The sequence below is a fragment of the Lissotriton vulgaris genome, chromosome 6 (genome assembly GCF_964263255.1).
Source record: "Lissotriton vulgaris chromosome 6, aLisVul1.2, whole genome shotgun sequence".
In the NCBI taxonomy this organism is placed as follows: domain Eukaryota; kingdom Metazoa; phylum Chordata; class Amphibia; order Caudata; family Salamandridae; genus Lissotriton; species Lissotriton vulgaris.
Genome location: NC_141694.1, coordinates 584192989 through 584212771, shown reverse-complemented (window position 1 = coordinate 584212771; position 19783 = coordinate 584192989). Strand labels below are relative to the sequence as shown.

The 19783-nt window shown below is 47.8% G+C and overlaps 1 protein-coding gene across 7 annotated transcripts in view; it reads left to right on the top strand.

Moving 5' to 3' along the window:
* The window catches only part of SYNCRIP (synaptotagmin binding cytoplasmic RNA interacting protein), a 640060-nt gene that overhangs the window by 521349 nt on the left and 98928 nt on the right, over positions 1 to 19783 (top strand). For all 7 annotated transcript variants that reach the window (XM_086926591.1, XM_086926592.1, XM_086926590.1 and 4 more), the window contains exon 9: positions 131 to 280. In XM_086926591.1, the coding sequence (XP_086782717.1) occupies positions 131 to 280 (150 nt within the window). The remainder of the gene's footprint in view (positions 1 to 130; positions 281 to 19783) is intronic.

Genomic DNA, 19783 nt, shown 5'->3' with positions numbered 1-19783 from the left:
AGCACTATTGTATAAGATAGTTTGAGTACAACAATTTACTGAAGATTCTCAAGTGGATAAATAGGGATGCTGTATGTAACATGTTTTTACTACGTTAACATTAGCATATACTTTTACATTTTCTTTTTAGGTGAAAGTGCTGTTTGTACGCAACCTTGCTAATACAGTAACCGAAGAAATATTAGAAAAAGCATTTAGCCAATATGGCAAATTAGAAAGAGTCAAGAAGTTGAAAGATTATGCCTTTATTCACTTTGATGAAAGAGACGGAGCAGTAAGGGTGAGTTTGCTAGCATGTGACTCCTGTGCAAGATGTGAAAATAAATAAATGAATGGATCTACTTATTCTCCTGCTCTTTGTTTCAAGATACTATTAAATGTAATTTTTTGTTTGTATAAATTGCTTGTTACAAACTAGTCTGGCGTCAGTTGGATGTATGGACACCAATCTGAGGCTACTTCAATTTCCAGAAGTAATGTTATTTGATTAACAAAAACTGCCATACTGTGACCCCCAAAGCACACCTACAGCATACAAATTGATTACTGAATGATTCTACTCATCACATTGGAATTTACTATTTAGATGGAATTGCAAAACTAAAGAAGTATTGTGTAGTTCAGGTAATTGATAGAATCAGTGATGCATATACGGTATCTGTGAGAAAATGGAATGTATTATATGGTGTGTTTGTGAGACTTCACTGTAACACGCTATCAACCCTCCTTACGACCAGTTAGGCGTTGTCAAACCTTAGCTCAACCCTGGCTAGCTCTCTTTGACCAGTCCGGCTTCAATAAAGGAACAAGTGTAAAGCATTTAAACAGCACCACAAAATATAGACTCCAGAAATCTGACACATTTTTTTAAAATTGTTTATATTTTTATAAACATATGGACTCCAAAACGAAAAATCCGCTGAAGGGTTCCAGAGATTTGGATTTTGCTAGGAAGAATAAATAAAGACTTTTTCCGTAATCGTGAAAAAGCATCGGTAAATTTAGCGATTTTGACACTTTGAACAAAGTTTTCATAAAAAAGTTTCTAAAGTCGGCTTCTCCAACAAGTAGGTCGTAAGCTTCTGGTAGCTACCCACCTGCTTGTAAGTAGCTATCTTGTGTGCAACACGCTGTACTAAATTAGACATATTTGCTCAACAGAAATGTGTACTTTCAGAATTCTTACGCTGAATTTCCAAAATATATTTAAAGATATTTGAGTGATAAATCGTGTGGCATTGGGAAGACTGCGCCTGGGGCATTGCATCTGTTGCTGTTATGCTTTATACTGTGACTGAGGAGGTCTGTGCACACCCTGTTAAACAATGAAAACCAGTATCATCTCAATGTACTCAAAGGTTGTGTGCTGACCTGGTTGGAGGGTGTACAGGCCAGAATCAAGAAAATAAGCTAGAGGAATACCACTAGTATACCAGGTGCACTGCAGAATTAAAGTATAAACAAATCTCTGTGTTGAACAATTGATACAAGAAATACGACTAATGATTTAAACATGAAACCGGAATCTTAAGTCTACAGTGCTTTGCACTATGCGTGATTAACTCACACACAAAATAAAGAATCAGAAAACAGTTTGTATTAACTTTGCATACGAACACTGTAAGATATTGCAAATCACACATGATTAAATCAGTGAACAAATTTACATCATGAGTATTTCAAATATACTACAAACTCAGTTATGCCCAATGCATTTCTGGAGGATTTCCCTTATTTAGGGGCACTGTTGAAAAAATTGAAAAGAAAATATTGGCATAGTACTGCATTAAATATACAAACAATAAAAATGAGAAAATAATGTCCAAAATTCAGTTACAGCATGCGGAAAAACTGCTAGTGTGGCAATTACTAGTCAATAAGAACCAAACCATGTTGATCAGAACAGCCACCACCGTGTTGAAAAATGACTAGCAGTCTGCACCCCCGAATTCAAAGTGTGAAAACAAAAGATACAATGATGCAAGCAGCCATGTGAGCCAATCAACGAAAGAGTGAAATCAAACTCTGTGATGTAGAAACCAGGGCAAGTTCAGTCAGTCAGTCAAAATACTCTTTATTCGATTTTTGTTAAAATCATAAAAGGACACAATACAAATACAATTTAAAAACATCATGTGATCTCATTACAAAAATTTTTTTCAACATGTTGACTTCATTTCACCGAATTGTTACAAAAATTTACAAGTTTATTACAAATGTTACAAATTCTCCGTTTAAAATCCAGTTTATATTAAAATAGGGCTATCTGGGGCAATCTTTTCTTCCTTGATCTAAATGCAGCTGTTAAATAACAAGCAACACTAAACATAGTGTGAGTATCTGCCAGCATTTGGAGGAAAATTAAGGCTGGCCTTATTTGAGTAAAACCAACCGCCTTTAGGACAGGAAGTAGATATTTTACCCTCTCTCTACTATAAAAACCACAGAAAAATATAAAATGGAGGGTGTCTTGTACTGAGAATTGATCACAGCCACAAGGTGGTCCGTCTTCAGGTTTTGACCACACAGGGAAATTTCCTAACGAATAATGAATTAAGTTCATCCTGAATTTTGTAAGTAAGAGTCTATGGAGTGGATTAGTATGGTTCCAAGGAGGGAGTGGTTGTTAAAACTGTGTGCCCTTACCATGGGTTTCCTCAATTCCAACTCCTCTCTTGCCATGCAAGCCCTCTCCAGAAACGCCTGCTTAATCCATCTGACATCCTCCCTTCTGATGTTGATTGGGTCGTTAAAAAGTTCCGGTCTCCCCAGCATAGAAAAAGTGGATTTAATATATTTCAGCCAGGGGATTCTCATGGCATTGTCCCTTGAGATAACATCTTTAAGAATGGCATGATTTAACGTTAGCTCGGGGTTCAACCATGTTTTGGACCAAAAAAGAAGCGGGGCTAGTTTTAATTTGTCAGTGATGTGGGGCAGGCCTATTTCTTCATGGATCGAGAAGGTGGGTGTGGAATTAGGGACAGATAAAATGTTCCTAATAATACCATTTTCCACCCTCTGTATTTTTACCATGTCTGCATAACCCCATATTGCGGACCCGTACATGGCAATTGGCACACACTTACTGTTATATATTTTAATCACCGCCTCCATTGGTTTAGCTCCTAGTCTTTTTGTGAAGGCCAACAGGGCTGATGATGAACGTGCTAAGCTAAGACTCTTTGCTGTAATCTGGGGGACCCAGGACGCTCTTTGGTCAAAAAGGATCCCCAGATAAGGAAAAACTGGTACCCTAGAGAGAATCTCCCCCTTACAAATAAATGATTTCTTATGCAACGTGTTTACTTTATGACCTATGATCATAGTATGGGACTTAGAAACATTAATTTTCAAATCTAAGTTCTCCATAAAGGAGCCAAAGCGGTCCAGAAGGGCCTGTAGGCTGATGCCTGTTCGTGCAATTAGGACGGCATCGTCCGCGTATAGGAGGGCTGGTATCTGCTCTCCTCCTACACGCGGTACATCAGCCATTCCTGTTTCTAGGTATTTCCCCAGCCCATTAATATAGATGGTGAAGAGAAGGGGGGCCACGATACAGCCCTGGCGCACCCCCTTCTCGGTTTTAAAACTTTCCGTGCACCTTCCATCCCTGGTAGCTCTTATTTTGGCATTAAGATCCTGGTGTAACCTTGCCATAAAGGCCACCAGGCATTCAGCTATGTCCAGCTCTAGGAGGAGAGTCCATAACTTACTCCTGTTCACCAGGTCGAAGGTCGAGGAGAGGTCCATAAAGGCCAAATATACTGACCCCTCCCCGGCCACCGTGTACCTGGAAATCAGGAGGTGAAGATTGGAACATTGTTCCAGCGTCCCTCTATTTTGGCGGAAACCATATTGAATGTTTGAGAGCCCCCCATGATGTTCTAAATTTTCCCTTAATTTAACCAATAAGACTCTACCTAAGATTTTAAAAGTAGAGTCAATAAGGGAGATTGGGTGGTAGCACCCTGGGTCCTCCCGGTTTCCCTTCTTGAAGATGGGTACGATTATAGATGTTGCCCATGTTTCGGGTAGAGATCCTTCGTTTACTACTCTGAACACTCTTGCCAATATTTTACTCCAGAGTGCTGGGCAATATTTGAAAAAGTCAGCCGGCACTCCATCAGGGCCTGGTGCCTTATTTTTTGTGGTTTCCATAATAGCTTTAAAAACCTCCTCTTCCGTAAACTCTACTGTGGCTAAGCAATGGTCAACCTCAGTAACACCTGTGGAGTCAGAAAGGTTGCCTCCATATATATTGCTAAAATGCTGTACCCATTTCTCGTCAGGAATTACACAATCTGTAATCAAGTTGTCCTCCCCCGAGAAAAAGGAATGATTAATGATGTCCCAGAATTGTTTACTGTTTTTCAGGACATCTACATTAAGAAGATCATTCCAAGCATTATTTTTAATTTCATTTTTCGTTGCCTTTACGTTAGCTTTATAGGCCCGCCTCAAGTGTGAAATTAATTCTTTGTCTCTATCCTTAGCCTTGAGGGCAAGTTTCAGATCTCTATGAGACCTTGAACATTTATTGTCAAACCATTTGTGAGGCTTTGTGGGGTACTGTGGTTTAGGTTTTATAAGATCCCTGGAGGTTTGTGCACAGATAAAGTTAAAAGCTGTGACAACTTGGTGATTCGAAGCAGTATGATCCAAACAAATTTCTATCGGTCCCTCAATTTTAGGGAGTAAGATTTCCATAAACTTTTCCTCCATGGCCATGCCCCATCTGAGCCGTCTGCCCTGATCACTGGGCACCGCCATGGTGCAAACCCGGGATTGGTCCACCTGTTTGCGCCATAAGTCACTCCAGTGTATCTCAATTGACAGAGGGTTGTGATCACTATGGGGTGAGACAGTTACTTTATAGTCTCTCGCCTTAGAAATTATGCCTGAGGAAATGAATATGTAGTCAATTATCGACCCATTAATTGGGCCTTTAAAAGTGGGAACCTTCTCATTCATTGTGGATTTATATGGTTCATACATGTTAAAATTAGCAAACAATAAATCAAGTGCCTCCCCTATTTTGGTGTGTTCAAAATGAGGGATGCCAGCTCCATTAGGAAGCTCTGTGTCACCTGAATGGCACGGTAATTGACATTTGTGGCTGTTAAAGTCGCCCATTAAAAAAATTTCGAAAGGAGTATGTGAATTTTGACTGTATTTATTTATAAAGTCCTCCAAACAATCCAAATGTTCAGATTCAGTTTGACCTCCCCAGGCATTATAAAAATTAATTACAAGTATAATACAACCCGGTGAGACTGTCCATTCTATTACCAAAATATTTGGAGAACCTGAATTCAACTGGTTAAAAGACCCTCTTAAATCTAGAGAGAAGAATGTAATGAGCCCCCCTTTCGCTCTCCCAGCATTACTGGAACTTGCTGGTATTATGAAGCTTAAGAAACCATCTAGAAAAAAGGATGGTGAAGTATCCCACGTTTCTTGAAGAGCTATAACCTTATGTTTAGAGATGTGTTCGAGGCATGTGGGCTGCTAAATTCATATCTTAGCATTAGATCGCCGCCTAGTGTTGGGTCCGGATGATCGCACATTGTTGTCCTGGAAGAGTCTTCGAAGTATCCTGAGATAGGTGGCTCCTCCCCTGGACTACAGTGCGCATGGGCATCGGCTCCATCCCCAGATTGTTTTTATCCGCCATTGGGTTCGGATGCGGTATCGACGTCTCTCTGTCGGAACCGAGAAAACATAACTTTAAACGGCCAAAAGGCCTTGTATTCTTTACGTCGGTATTGTTTGCGTGCGGTCTCGAGTTCTTCCGTCTCTCGGAGCCGGAATCAGCGGAGTATTTGCACTCTTCGGACATCGAGGCCTTCTCATCGCGACTCGACAGCGACTTTCCAGCATGGAGCGGAGTCCGTTTAAACTCTGTCCGCTCTGTGGGTCCAAATACCCACATATAGACGTACACCCGGTCTGTAACAAATGCCTTTCACCAGACCATAACGAAAACAACTGCATGGCCTGTGCGAGTTTCAGGTCAAAGAAGACACTCACGATTCGGCGCGCGGTGCGCCTTGTGGCCAAACAAGCGGCCCCGGATCCAGAAAACATCTTCGACGACCGAGAAGAGGAGGACCAGAGCCATCATCTTCAAATCTCCCCGCCCGAGACGGAGGTCGAGGCAGATCCGGAAGAATACGTCGACGAGGTAGGGGACGTCGAAGAGGTTTATGGGGCCGCAGAAGATAGCTCAGGGAACGAGCTATGCCCCGAAGTTTACGGACATAAAGAGCGGGTCACAGGATCGCCTGTCGGCCTTACCCAAGACCCCGTAGCGCAAGCCACGGCCCCGCCTTCAGGCCCGGCCACGGACATACTTGCTGCGCATAGGGTATCGAAACCGAGACTGAAACCTACGGTATCGACTACACCTAAAATGGCATAAAGAGCGGGTCACGGGATCGCCTGTCGGCCTTACCCAAGACCCCGTAGCGCAAGCCACGGCCCCGCCTTCAGGCCCGGCCACGGACATACTTGCTGCGCATAGGGTACCGAAACTGAAACCTACGGTATCGACTACACCTAAAATGGCCGAGCCAAAACCGAAACCGAAACTTAAGGACTCGAGCGTCCCTAAGTTGGCGGCCGTACCAGCGAAAACGACTAAGCCCGCTGCTTCATCGACTCCGTCGACCTCCGGTCCACAGAAGTCGAAGAAATCTGTCGATTCCACAGTGTCGAAATCGGCGCCAGAGGAGGGATCCTCTAGAAGGGTGGCACGCACAGGTCAAGCGCTGCGACGCCGGCTAAGCCCGCCAAAGCCAGCGACACGGCTCCAGCTCCGACTGGGACTTCGGTTGTCGGACGCGTGGTGGAAGCAGTGCCGTCAAAGTCACACGGATCGAAGGCTGGCGCATCTGCGCATCGGTCCAAGGACTCTGGGTCGGCGGACGCGGCATCATCGTCCAAAACTCAGAAGGGCCAACACGACGTCGGAGCCGAAGGCAAGGCCTCCTCGTCGGTGCCAAAGGCCACTGTCAGTGACGCGTCCCCCATCACTTCTTCAATACAAAGAATTAGGGAGATGGCCTCTGCTTCGTCGGCGCCGGCGCCATCGCCGCAGAAGGCGATAGACATTCCGGTCAAGCCTGCGAGTAAACTCCTCTTCCTCCTGCCGCCAAAAGAGGCGCCGAAGGCCTTTTCAACAAAATCGACGCCAAAGAAGTCGGATTCTTCGACGGCAGGGGCACTTTCAGGTCGAGGACTCAACTCAGAAGAGGATTCTGAGTGCTTTATCGGTGCAGACACTGGCAAATTGACCCTTTACAAGAGGAGGATCACTTCACAGCCGGTGGACTATGTCATACCCCTAAAGAAGAAAAAGTTTCCCCAAGACGCCTCAGGCCTCATGGAACCTATCCAGCCTCCTCTAAGAAGGAGCCCAACTCCGTCTCCCGACCACTCTGAAAGTGAGGGTTATGATGAAAATGGCCAATACACTTTCCCAGTCAATGAACCAGATTCACAGCCGGATTCATATGATGACATTGGGGACCAAGACACCCAAAATATGGGGCAGGACCCACAGCCTTTCAGTACACGTGCATCCCCAACAGAGGATTCTGCAGGTTTCCATGCACTCATTGAGAGGGCAGCTGCTAATCATGATGTGGACATGCATGCTGACCCAGTTGAAGAAGACTTTCTATTCGACACTTTTTCAGTTTCAGACAGAACTGTAAAGACACTGCCTATGCTCAAAGGAGTCCTCAAGCATGCTGCGGACATCTTTAAAGAGCCTACCAGGGCGAGGGTGGTCAATCCACGTATGGAAAAGAAATACAGACCAGCACCTGCAGATCCTGCATACATTCGGGGACAGTTGCCGCTTGACTCCCTGGTGGTCGCAAATGCCCGAAAAAGGGCCAACTCCCAAACAACGGGTGAAGCTCCTCCCCCGGATAAGGAGTCCAAAGTGCTAGAGGCAGGAGGCAAACGTGTAGCTGCGCAGGCTGCCAATTTCTGGCGTATTGCAAATACACAGGCACTATTGGCACGTTATGATAGGTCGCATTACGACACCCTAGAGCAAATTGTGCAACACCTGCCTCCGCAGTTTCAAGAGGGCACCATACTTAATCAACCAGTCAATCCTGATAGACTGTTTGGTCCAGATGTTGACACCACCCTAGAAAAAATTAAAAAAGACACCGAAACTGATAAGTCTATGGGGGCCCTACAATAGAGGTGGAGCACAATCCTCGTACCCCAAACAGAACAAGGGGGGCTACAGGGGAAACAGCACCAGAGGACGCGCCAGAGAAAACAACAACTCACGCTCCTCTACCCCAAGCAAACAGTGACTCTCGGTCACTGCCCCCCGACCACTTAACACCTGTCGGGGGGAGACTACAGCAGTTCCTGCCCGTCTGGATCAACATCACCACAGACAGGTGGGTGCGACAACTTATCCAGTACGGTTATTGTCTAGAGTTAAAATCCACTCCACCCAACATTCCACCAAGGCAAAGACCTATGTCCGCAGAGCACTTGCACTTATTGCAGCAGGAAGTGGTGGTGATGCTGCAAAAAGGAGCAATCGAGCTCGTGCCACTGGGGGAGGAAGGCACGGGGGTATATTCCCTGTACTTCCTTATTCCAAAGAAGGACGGATCTCTCAGACCAATTCTGGATCTCCGTCCCCTCAATCTGTATATACTGTCAGAACATTTCCATATGCTTACACTGCAACAGATTCTTCCCTTGTTAAACCAAGGAGACTTCTTAGCAACCTTAGACCTCAAGGATGCTTATTTCCACATTCCACTACACCCGTCCCACAGAAAATACCTCAGGTTCACTATCCAAGGCAAGCATTATCAGTTCAAGGTCCTACCCTTCGGAGTCACCACAGCCCCAAGGGTGTTTACCAAGTGTCTGGCGACAGTAGCAGCGCACCTCAGAAGGCAGAACATCCATGTCTACCCCTACCTGGACGACTGGCTCGTTCAAGCCAAGTCGGAACAACAGTGCGCCGCGGACATGTCAACTACCATTCACCTCCTTCACGACCTGGGTTTCTCGTTGAATTACCCAAAGTCGCATCTTCAGCCGGCACATGTCCGGCAGTTTCTGGGTGCGACGATCAACACCCTGACGCCCAAAGCTCAACCAAACCAAGTCAGGATAGACAGCATGCAGTCTCTAATCCAAAAGTTCAGACCAAAACACTCACTTCCAGCGAGAGTGTTCATGCAGTTGATAGGCATGATGGCCTCCTGCATCTTCATAGTCCCTCACGCACGGCTGCATATGCGCCCGCTCCAGGAGTGCTTAGCAAATCAGTGGACACAGGCTCAGGGACAATTAACAGACCTAGTGTTGGTTACCAGTCGGGCATACGACTCTCTGCATTGGTGGACTCCACACAACCTTTGCAAGGGCCGACTGTTCCAGGAGCCAGTGCCACAGGTTATCCTGACAACGGACGCATCTCTCCAGGGATGGGGAGCTCATCTGCTCACTTACACGGTGCAGGGACTATGGTCGACGCAGCAACAGAAGATGCACATCAACTATCTAGAACTGATGGCGATCTTCATGGCGCTCAAATCCTTCATTGTACATCTGTGCAACAAAGTCGTGTTAGTCCGGACGGACAACATGACCGCGATGTACTACATCCAAGAGCAGGGGGGCACCCACTCACCGCAGCTGTCTCATCTGGCTCAGAGCATGTGGAAGTGGGCCATTCAGAGGAACATCTTCCTCTTGGCAGAACACCTCCCAGGGAAGGACAATCAGATGGCGGATCTGCTCAGCAGATACAGCCATCAAATGCACGAGTGGGAGATACATCCATCAGTACTCCAGCCGTACTTCCAATAGTGGGGTCGTCCAGAGATAGACCTGTTCGCCACAAGGGAGAACGCAAAATGCCAAAGCTTCGCCGCCAGGTTCCCACACCCGCAATCACAGGGCAATGCGATATGGATGAACTGGTCAGGCAAATTTGCGTACGCTTTTCCCCCGACACCTCTGATACCACTGGTGGCGAGAAAAATAAGGCAACACTCGATGACACTCATCCTAGTTGCTCCAACGTGGGCGCGCCAGGCCTGGTACACCATGTTCCTCGAATTCTCTGTGGTACCGCATCAAAGACTGCGCCTCACGCCCAGGCTTTTGACGCAGAACCATGGAGAAATTCAGCATCCAGATCCGCAACAGCTCAACCTAGCGATCTGGCTCCTGAAGTCTTAGAGTTTGGATACCTCAACCTACCTCCTGAATGCATGAACATCATCAAGGAGGCGAGGAAACCAACAACCAGAGCATGCTATGCCGCAAAATGGAAGCGTTTTGTCATTTACTGTGCAGCCAATGACATAAACCCGCTAGATGCATCTATCCCTAACATCATTTGCTATCTGTTACATCTTTACAAGTGCAAGCTAGTGTTCACTTCTATTCGGATACATCTATCCGCCATCGCAGCTTACCTTCAAAACAGGCAGCATCTCTCTGTCTTCAGGGTGCCTGCCATTAAAGCTTTTCTTGAAGGTCTGAAACGAGTCATTCCCCCAAGAACACCGCCGGCTCCGGTGTGGAACCTCAATGTGGTCCTCACCAGACTGATGGGACCACCATTTGAGCCACTGCACTCGTGTGAACTACAATTCCTAACGTGGAAAGTAGCTTTCCTAATTGCTATTACGTCACTAAGACGTGTTAGTGAGCTACAGGCGCTCACAATCCAAGAGCCATTCATTCAGATTCATCCAAATAGGGTAGTGCTACGTACTAACCCCAAATTCCTTCCGAAGGTGGTGTCACAATTTCATCTCAACCAAACTATCGACTTGCCGGCATTCTTCCAAAACCCACAAACAGTGGCGGAAAGAATGCTCCATACGTTAAACGTAAGGAGGGCGTTGATGTACTACATAGACAGGACACAACACTTTAGGAAAACAAAACAACTTTTTGTTGCCTTCTCACCACAACACAAAGGCAACCCGATTTCCAAAGCAGGAATAGCCAGATGGATTGTTAAGTGCATTCAAATCTGTTATCAAAAGGCCAAGCGCACTTTAACAGTACCCCCAAGGGCGCACTCCACACGCAAATTGGGGGCATCCATGGCTTTCCTAGGGAACATTCCTTTAGAGGACATTTGCAGAGCAGCCACGTGGGTTACACCACATACCTTTACAAAACACTACTGTGTTGATGTGCATTCCAAGCAGCAAGCGGCTGTAGGACAGGCTGTTCTCAAGACACTTTTTCAGGTTTCTGCAGCTGGCACGGGCAACCGCCGCTGATGGAGGGACTGCTATATATTCTATGCTAAGATATGAATTTAGCAGCCCACATGCCTCGAACTGAATATGCTACTTACCAGTATGCATCTGTTCTTGGCATGTAGGGCTGCTAACATTCATATCGCCCACCCTCCTCCCCGGTGCCTGTCGCAGCTGCAGATATACTATTGTATTCAATCATTAGCATGGACATCCTTTACACTTTTCACTCCATCTTCTGCCACAATGGCGAAAAACAATCTGGGGATGGAGCCGATGCCCATGCGCACTGTAGTCCAGGGGAGGAGCCACCTATCTCAGGATACTTCGAAGACTCTTCCAGGACAACAATGTGCGATCATCCGGACCCAACACTAGGCGGCGATCTAATGCTAAGATATGAATGTTAGCAGCCCTACATGCCAAGAACAGATGCATACTGGTAAGTAGCATATTCAATTTTACCCATGTTGGGTCTGTTTTTTTAGCTCTTATCCCAGCAACATTCCAAGTCAGGAATGTACATGGAGGTGAAGTCACCCTCTCAGGGTTTGCTTTTATTGGTGATACTATAGGTGCTGGTAGTCAATCGTTTGTGTTCAAGTCAGTTAGGGGATTGAAACGATTTATCAGGTCCATAGTTGGGCCTGTATTATAATGTGTAGATGTATTTTGTCTCACTTTCCTAGTTACGGTTTGCCACCCCTTTCCTGCTGGGTCAGTGTTGGAGGGAACCTTCCTATATGAGTTAGAGCGGGTCTGCGGGGGATAAAACAATCCTAATGGAACCGCCCTGAGACTGTCATTCTCCTGTATGTCTGATCCATCCCAAAACAAGCTAGTCGGGCAATGAGCGTTATTAAAATTTATCACCACACAATCGCCTTTCACATTTTTAGTCCGTTTTCCCACCCATCCTACCCTTCTCGCTGCAATAATGCTGGAAGACGTATTTGATTCACCGCTGCTTAAATCATCACACCATTTATTTGCTTTTCCTATGAGTGTGGGAGTGGATTCCTCCTCGCCTTGCCTTAACGGGAGCACCCCTAGGAATACAGCTACAAAAGGTACTACCGCAGGGGGCAAATTTAGATGGATCTTACTTTCTACGTAGCTAGTTTCCCGTGGTATTGAGGGGGCCTCCTGTCGGGTGGTAGGTAAAAGTGGTTGGGGAACTTGTGGCCCTACGCTATCTAATGCCATGGGCTCAGTAGTAGCCACTAAAAGTGGTGATGGTAACTGCTGTTCACTATGGCATTCTGAGCCCTTTTTATTACCATTAGACATACTATCAAATTTTCTCACTAAATCGTCTATCAGGACACATTTTTTTAGCAAACCTTCGAGGCATGTGTTCATAGTATCAACTATGTCCTTTGCAATTCCCACTAAAAGGGGTTCGATTCGTTCCTCGAAAAGAGCCTCAAGATTATCCTTCAAAGTCTCCTCCATCCCATTTCTGGCTTGTGGAAGTCCCTCCCTCTTCTTTCTCTTTTTCGAGGATAGTTTTGAATTACCCCGTGGGTCCGAAGTCACGGTAGGTAGCAAAGTTTGGGATGCACAAGCTTGTGGTAAAGTGGAGACAGTAGCAGTAGTGGGTTTCATTATAATAACATCAGGCTCTAAGGGGATAGCTTGCACTTCGGGTAGTACAGTTGTGGGGGGGGACTTAGCTAATATGCCCAGTTCTTGCTGTGCTGTGGCAATTTCTTTAGTTAAAGCCCCCACCGCAGAGGTAAGGTAGGACATGATAGAATCAGATTGTTTTGCCACTTTTGCCTTCTTCCCACCATCATCTGTAGTAGCGCCATTTTTCCGCTTACCCATTTTTTCTGGAAATGTACAGTGGGTGCCCAGCCCAGCCGGGTTCTGCCGTAGACTGTCCCGCCCTTGTCCCGGGCTTCTCCCGGGCGGCTCCCGCGTCGCGGGGGGAGGTGCTGGTGTTTATGCGCCGCCTGGCGCCAAATCGCGGTATGCGGCTTCCGGCCGCTTGGTGTGCTGGGGGTTGTAGTCTCTGCTGGTGCCCCTGGTTCTGCACGGCGGCGGCGCTCGATGGCAGAGAGCGCCGCTGCTTCTGTCAGGCTGGATGCGTTCCCCTCACGCCAACAACGCTGCACCCCTGGTGAGTGCGCTGTGTCCCCCGCTCTGCCGGGGGAGGTGCTGGTGTTTATGCGCCGCCTGGCGCCAAATCGCGGTATGCGGCGTCCGCCCGCTCGGTGTGCTGGGGGTTATAGTCTCTGCTGGTGCCCCTGGTTCTGCACGGCGGCGGCGCTCGATGGCAGAGAGCGCCGCCGCTTCGGTCAGGCTGGATGCGTTCCCCTCACGCCAACAACGCTGCACCCCTGGTGAGTGCGCTGTGTCCCCCGCTCTGCCGGGGGAGGTGCTGGTGTTTATGCGCCGCCTGGCGCCAAATCGCGGTATGCGGCTTCCGGCCGCTCGGTGTGCTGGGGGTTGTAGGCTCTGCTGGTGCCCCTGGTTCTGCGCGCGGCGCTCGATGGCAGAGAGCGCCGCCGCTTCTGTCAGGCTGGATGCGTTCCCCTCACGCCAACAACGCTGCACCCCTGGTGAGTGCGCTGTGTCCCCCCCAAGGCAAGTTAGAAACTGTAGTAATACGTGAATCCAAAAAACACTCACTAGTGTACTGATCCCAGTGAAAGGAACTGTGTATTGCGTTAAGAATCCAAAAAACTGAAGACTACCGGACAAATGTGTAGTCTTCTGCATATGACTCAACTCACTGAAGAAAAAAATGTTCAAAATGACTGTGTGAAGGAAAAATATGTGAAAAGCAAGAACGATGCTACCATGTTAAACTTCCTATGCCACTGTTCGTGAGGCCTCTGGTACTGATGCTGAATGCAAACTGGAGCACGTTGTCACTATTGGAAATCAGGAGTGTAGCTTTAGTGCGATATAATCTCCTAAAGTGACTGTATTCTGTGTGCGATGTACCATATAAATTTACCTGAAAATGAGCAAACGAGAAGTGCTCTAACTTGAAAAAACGTACGCTGTTTCAAACGGAGAAGGGTGTCAATGATGTGGCGTGCACTAAATTCAGTAAGCCATCTGTGAAAAATGATAAATACACAGGGCAAAGTCTGACATGAATATCAAAAAATACACTAAAAACTGAGCGTGATAACCAGTCCTCAACACGAAACTGACCTGATGGAAATAACCAGCCTTCATAGAAAACGCGACAGTCTTGCCAAGACGCGAAGCGTTTGAGTCTCCCCCGGTGGGGCGGTGAATAAAAGACAGAGGTAGAAAGCGAAAGCGGACAACCACAGTCACCATCTTTGAATGTGCAAATAATGAAAGACTGTGAATCTAAAATGCAGCGAGTATGAATCTGAGCATGGTGAATGTGAGGATACGAAAAATGAGTGAAAATAGAAAAATCTAAAAAGTGTATGAACACGAATCCACACAAAACGTGAATATGAAAATACGAGAGAATGCACAAATAGAGGGAGAGAAATACTCCCACTCAGCCCAAATGGAACCCAAGGATAAAAATAAAGACGTTGTAGAATGAAAACCTAAATAAGAATGTGAGAAGGTGGCCTGATATGCAGTGCTCACTATTCTAGTGAACACTATGTATCAGTCCAGCAACCCTTATTGATGATTGGTTGTAAGTCAACCTTATAGACCAGCTATCCTAGTAGCGTGGATACGAGCAGTCTAAGGCTAAAGACTCGAGAGGGCGTGTTAAGCCAGCTGTTATACCACACATATACCCCTTGAATACCCAGTGAAAGGACACCACACAAGTGTTATGAAAATAAACAGTATATTTATTAAGATTCACAACAGCCCTGTACTCTTTGAGGACAGGGTACTAAGCACAAAACAAAACTCTTACGAAAATACTTAAGTTAGCACAGTATATACAAATGCCCGAGGGGCACGGAAAACCATATACTCTGAAAGTGGAATGCGAAATTACTAGTAGGTAAGTACAGTACTAATAGGCTTTGGAATCGCTAGGTCTTGACTATAGAATCTTCAGATTACTTCTAGGAGGCCTAGAGGACTCGGGTGCAGTGTGTGCACTCTCACGCGTGATGCGGGACAAAGTCTATGGTAGCTAGATTTCACAGAGTTAGTGTTCTCGGGCGAACCCGACCTGGTAGGAGGAAAACGAAAGTGGATTCTGACCCTTGGATAGTGAGGCTATGCTGGGGCACCGAAATGCCGAAGTTACCTAGCCCAGGGGCTGCAGCTGCATAGGTCTCAAAAGACGTCGGGAATCCTCGTAGACGGACCAGGAGCCTGGAAGAAAGATGCTGGCAGGCGACCAGTGAAGAGAGTTCGAAGTGATCCAAGCCTGGATCTTGAAGACAGATGACACCTAAAAGCAGAGGGGACCAAGTTCGTGACTACTAGCCAGTAGTCAGGTGGCACCAGGAGGGCACCGGATGGTAGTCACCTCGACTAGGTGAGTGGGTGACGCTGTGCTCGCAGATCTCACGGACCAGGAGGCGTTGTCGGCGACCAGGATGGAGGAGCGAGCTGTCCCATGATGGATGAAGCTGTCGGCGTCGCTGGACCCAGGATTGGGCAACAAAGCATTGGCAAATTCAAGCCCACGCGGTGGACTCAAAATGGCGTCTGGAGTGGACCAGGAGGGTCCAGGGTGCCTCTCTTGAAGAAGGAAGCAAGGGCCAGTCTGGAGCAACCAGACCAGCAGCAGTGATGTCGTCGGGCGTCGTGAAGAAGGCCACAAGCCAGCCGGCTAGTAGCCACACAGCGTGGTGAGCAGGCAAAAGCAGAAGGGCCCCACGCAGATCGTGGAGATGCTGGAGGGCTGATCTTCGGTGCTGGAGCTGCTCAGGGTTGGGGCTTCTCGGACCCCAAAGCACTCACCAGTGGAGCACACGGTGGGCTTGTTGCAAAGAAGTCGTGCAGTCTTGGCGATCGTCGGTCCCTCGAGGTCTCGTCGCACTCACGGTTCTCAGCTTGGCTGTAGAGGTCAGAGGTGCCAGGGAAGCCGGGTCTCGTCGAGCTGGGCAGTCGGATTCCGGAGGTAGGACTTGCAGCAGACCGCAGTGTTCTTGGGATGGTGCCCGCTTGATGCAGGGTGACTACTCCTTAGCCACAAGGGAGAATCTTGAAGAAGAAATCTTGATGTCCTTTCGCAGAAAGTCGTGTCTTGATTCCAAAGATGATCTAATTTTAACAGGGGGCCCGCTCCTATCTTTATACTAAAAAAGGGGGCTGACCCGGTGACTAGGTCCTGCCTATGGGTGGGACTAGGAGGGGGGTGGTTACACCCCTCACCCATGCCTGACTTTCCCCAGGCCAGGGGCTGGTGTGCCCCTGGAACTGGTTCTGACCGGCCTATGCGTAGTGAGCACCGGGGTGCCACTCAGCAGTCACCTTCCTGCAAAGCCCTGCCTACCCAGGATACACAAAACCCTGTCTGGGACATGCTAGCACGGCCCTCGACAGGAAACCCTTTGTCCAGGCTCCCCTCGCTGGAAGGACTCCCAGCTGCAGGGGGTCAGACTCGTGTCTGTGGTGGCAGCATCCATTTTGTGGAGCTGAGGCTTCGCTTAACTTTAACCGGGGTTCACAGTTACATACATGTCGTGTCCCTCTAAAAGGGTGGAATGCTAACCCCGTCGCCAGAATTGGCGAGGGGTTAGTATTCCAATTCGTATGACACCTTACTCGACATGTTTTGATAAAGCAATACCAAAGATAGCATTTAACCGCGAGGATTATAATGCACTTAAGAGTATATGGTATGCGTTATCATGGAACAGCTATTAGGACTTGGTTCCGCAAGCTGCAGACAGGCTCAGCTCATGCCAGAGCACCATCTCACACGATTCCAAGCACTCTGCCTTCACGATTGTCGAGGCCTGCCATAGGAGTGACTGATAGGAATCTGTGTGTCCATTTTTAGGGTTAGATATAGGTATACTATATCTACAGCAAAGGGTGATTACACGACTTTGCCCCAGCTGTCATGCAGCCAGTTGTGTCAAATTTAGGAGGCCAGCCAGGGGTGGCATAATACATGCTTCAGCCCCTGGTAGGCCCTGGGTACACCTATGCCCTGAGTTACAGGGTCTGATAAGGTGGCCCAGTACCAATTGGAAATGTACCTAAGGTACATGGAATCCATTTTACAGAGAGAGCAGTAGGCCTGGGGTCCTGATTGGCAGGATCCCAGGTCGACTATGTCAAAAACCAGCTAAAACACAGGGCAAAAAGTTGGGGGCAACCATAGTCAGGAGGTACCTTCCTACACAACCCCCCCCCCCCCAAACGAAAGGAGATAAGGCTATCCTTGTCCAGGTAAGCCTCTATTACCTAAGTGGCCATAAAAGGAAGGACCAGCTCTGGCTTGGTTTCCCCCTGTGTCATGGTCCACTAGGCAACCCCTCACCCTAAGGGTATCTGAGGGTCTCCACCATAGGGAATCTCTGTCTCTGGTGTGTCTTGGGAAAATAAAAGGCTGATGCTGGGATGGAGTACTGAAGTGAGGCTCCTCTACCTTTGGGCTCAACTTCCTCCAATCACCATCCATCATGTGTGCCTTTCTTTCTTTAGCTGAGATGCACTGTGCTCTCAGGGTCAGCCTCTGGCTACCTAAAGCTGGAGGCTGAGTCCCTCTGTTTGGCTTACTGGAGGGACAGGTCAGGTCTGGGGTTTTTAGGCCCCATGTTTGGCTGTGCCCAACAGTGTCCAGCTGTGGGAGGTCCCTAACTACTTTTAAGGGGATCCCTCAGGAGTCTGATTTCTTTTCACTTGGCTAGGTTTACCAGCTTCAGTGATCCTAATCTGCTGATTAAGCAGTTCTTTTGGACAGGGGGGCCTTTGGGGTCCACCACTGGCCTCCCTGACCTCTTCAGCCCTGGGCTGACTGAGGCAGGGTAGAGAGGGGCAGGTTACCTGCTCCAGACTGGGTCCCACCTTGGAAGGGTCCACTGACATCAGGGGCTCTGCCAGGCTAGGCCTGACTACCTCTGGGGCAGTTCCTTCACACGGGGTCAGATCAGTTCCCTGAGGAGGCTGATCCTTTCCTAAAGTCTGGTGGGAGGGGGATTTCTCTTCCTCCTCAATACTCTGTCTGAGTGGAGTGATCCATTGTTTCATGCTTCACAACACTATCTGTTTGAGTAGAGGCTGAGACCATTACAGCCTCGCCAACCTTTTCAGGAGGGCACTCAGTTTGTGTTTGGGCTGTGACTGTCACAGCCCTCCTATCCTGTTCAGGAAAGTCTGTCTGAGCCTGGGCAGTGGCTACCACTGCCCTTCCAACATTTTCAGGGAGGAATGGTGCTTGGACTGGGGCTGTAGCTATTACTGCCCCACTAACCTTTCTGGGTAGGCCTATCATTCTGGAGTGAGTTTCTTGCTCCACCTCAGCCCATGCTGAGATTTCCAGGTCATTCCCCAGTAAGCAATCTACAGGTAGGTTGTCTGTCACTGCCACTCTCATGGGCCCTGTGACATTACCCCAACTGAGCTCGACTACTGCCATGGGATGCCTTCTCTTCACTCCATGAACGTCTGTCACCTGGTAAAGGAAACCAGGGGTCAGTTGAGCAGAGGGGACCAGATGGTCAATCACCATGGTGATACTGGCCCCTGTGTCTCTGAATGCCTCAACTTTCTGACCATTGATAAAGGGCTCTTGCCTATACTTTCCCAAAATGTGGGAACCAGTAGTGAAGTTGGCAAACCCCAAGCCAGTCTCACAGACAAGAGTGTTGTTAGGGGACCTGGCTAGGCCATAGTCCTCCTGGTTTCCCAAAGTAATGCCCACCACATTCTTGGGGGCACTCCCACCACCTGGGGGATTACCACTAGTGGTAAAAGGAGGTCTGGGAGTGTTACTTGGGGGTATGTTTTCCTTATTGCTATTTTTAGGGCACTTGGCATCACTTTTGTAATGGCCCACCTGTTTACAGGTATGGCAATAAGGTTTCTTCTGTTCTGAAGGAGTGTTCTGGGACCCACCACCCTTGTTGGAGTTTTGGGGCCCTTGGGAAGTCTTCTCTGTGGATTTATCCCCACCCTTCTCTTGAGGCTTGGTTGATTCCTTCTTTTGGTCACCACCCTGGTTCTTAGGCCTGACCCTGGTTCTGACCCATTTGTCTGCCCTCTTACCCAATTCCTGTGGAGAGGTCAGATCAGAGTCTACCAGGTGCTGGTGTAATAACTGGTTCTGACAATTACTTAAGATTTGCTCCCTCATAATTAGATTGTACAATCCTTTAAAATCAGTAACCTTACTACCCAGTAGCCAGCCTTCAAAAGCCTTAGTGGCACAATCAACAAAGTCAGTCCAATCCTGAGACTGAGTTTTCTGGGTGTCTCTGAACAGCAACCTGTACTGCTCAGTGGTTAAACCAAACCCATCAACCAGTGTATTCTTCAGGACTTGGTAATTGTTAGCATCCTCCACTCTAGTAGTGAGGAGCTTATCTCTACCTTTACCTTCAAAGGAGAGCCACAAGATAGCTGCCCACTGA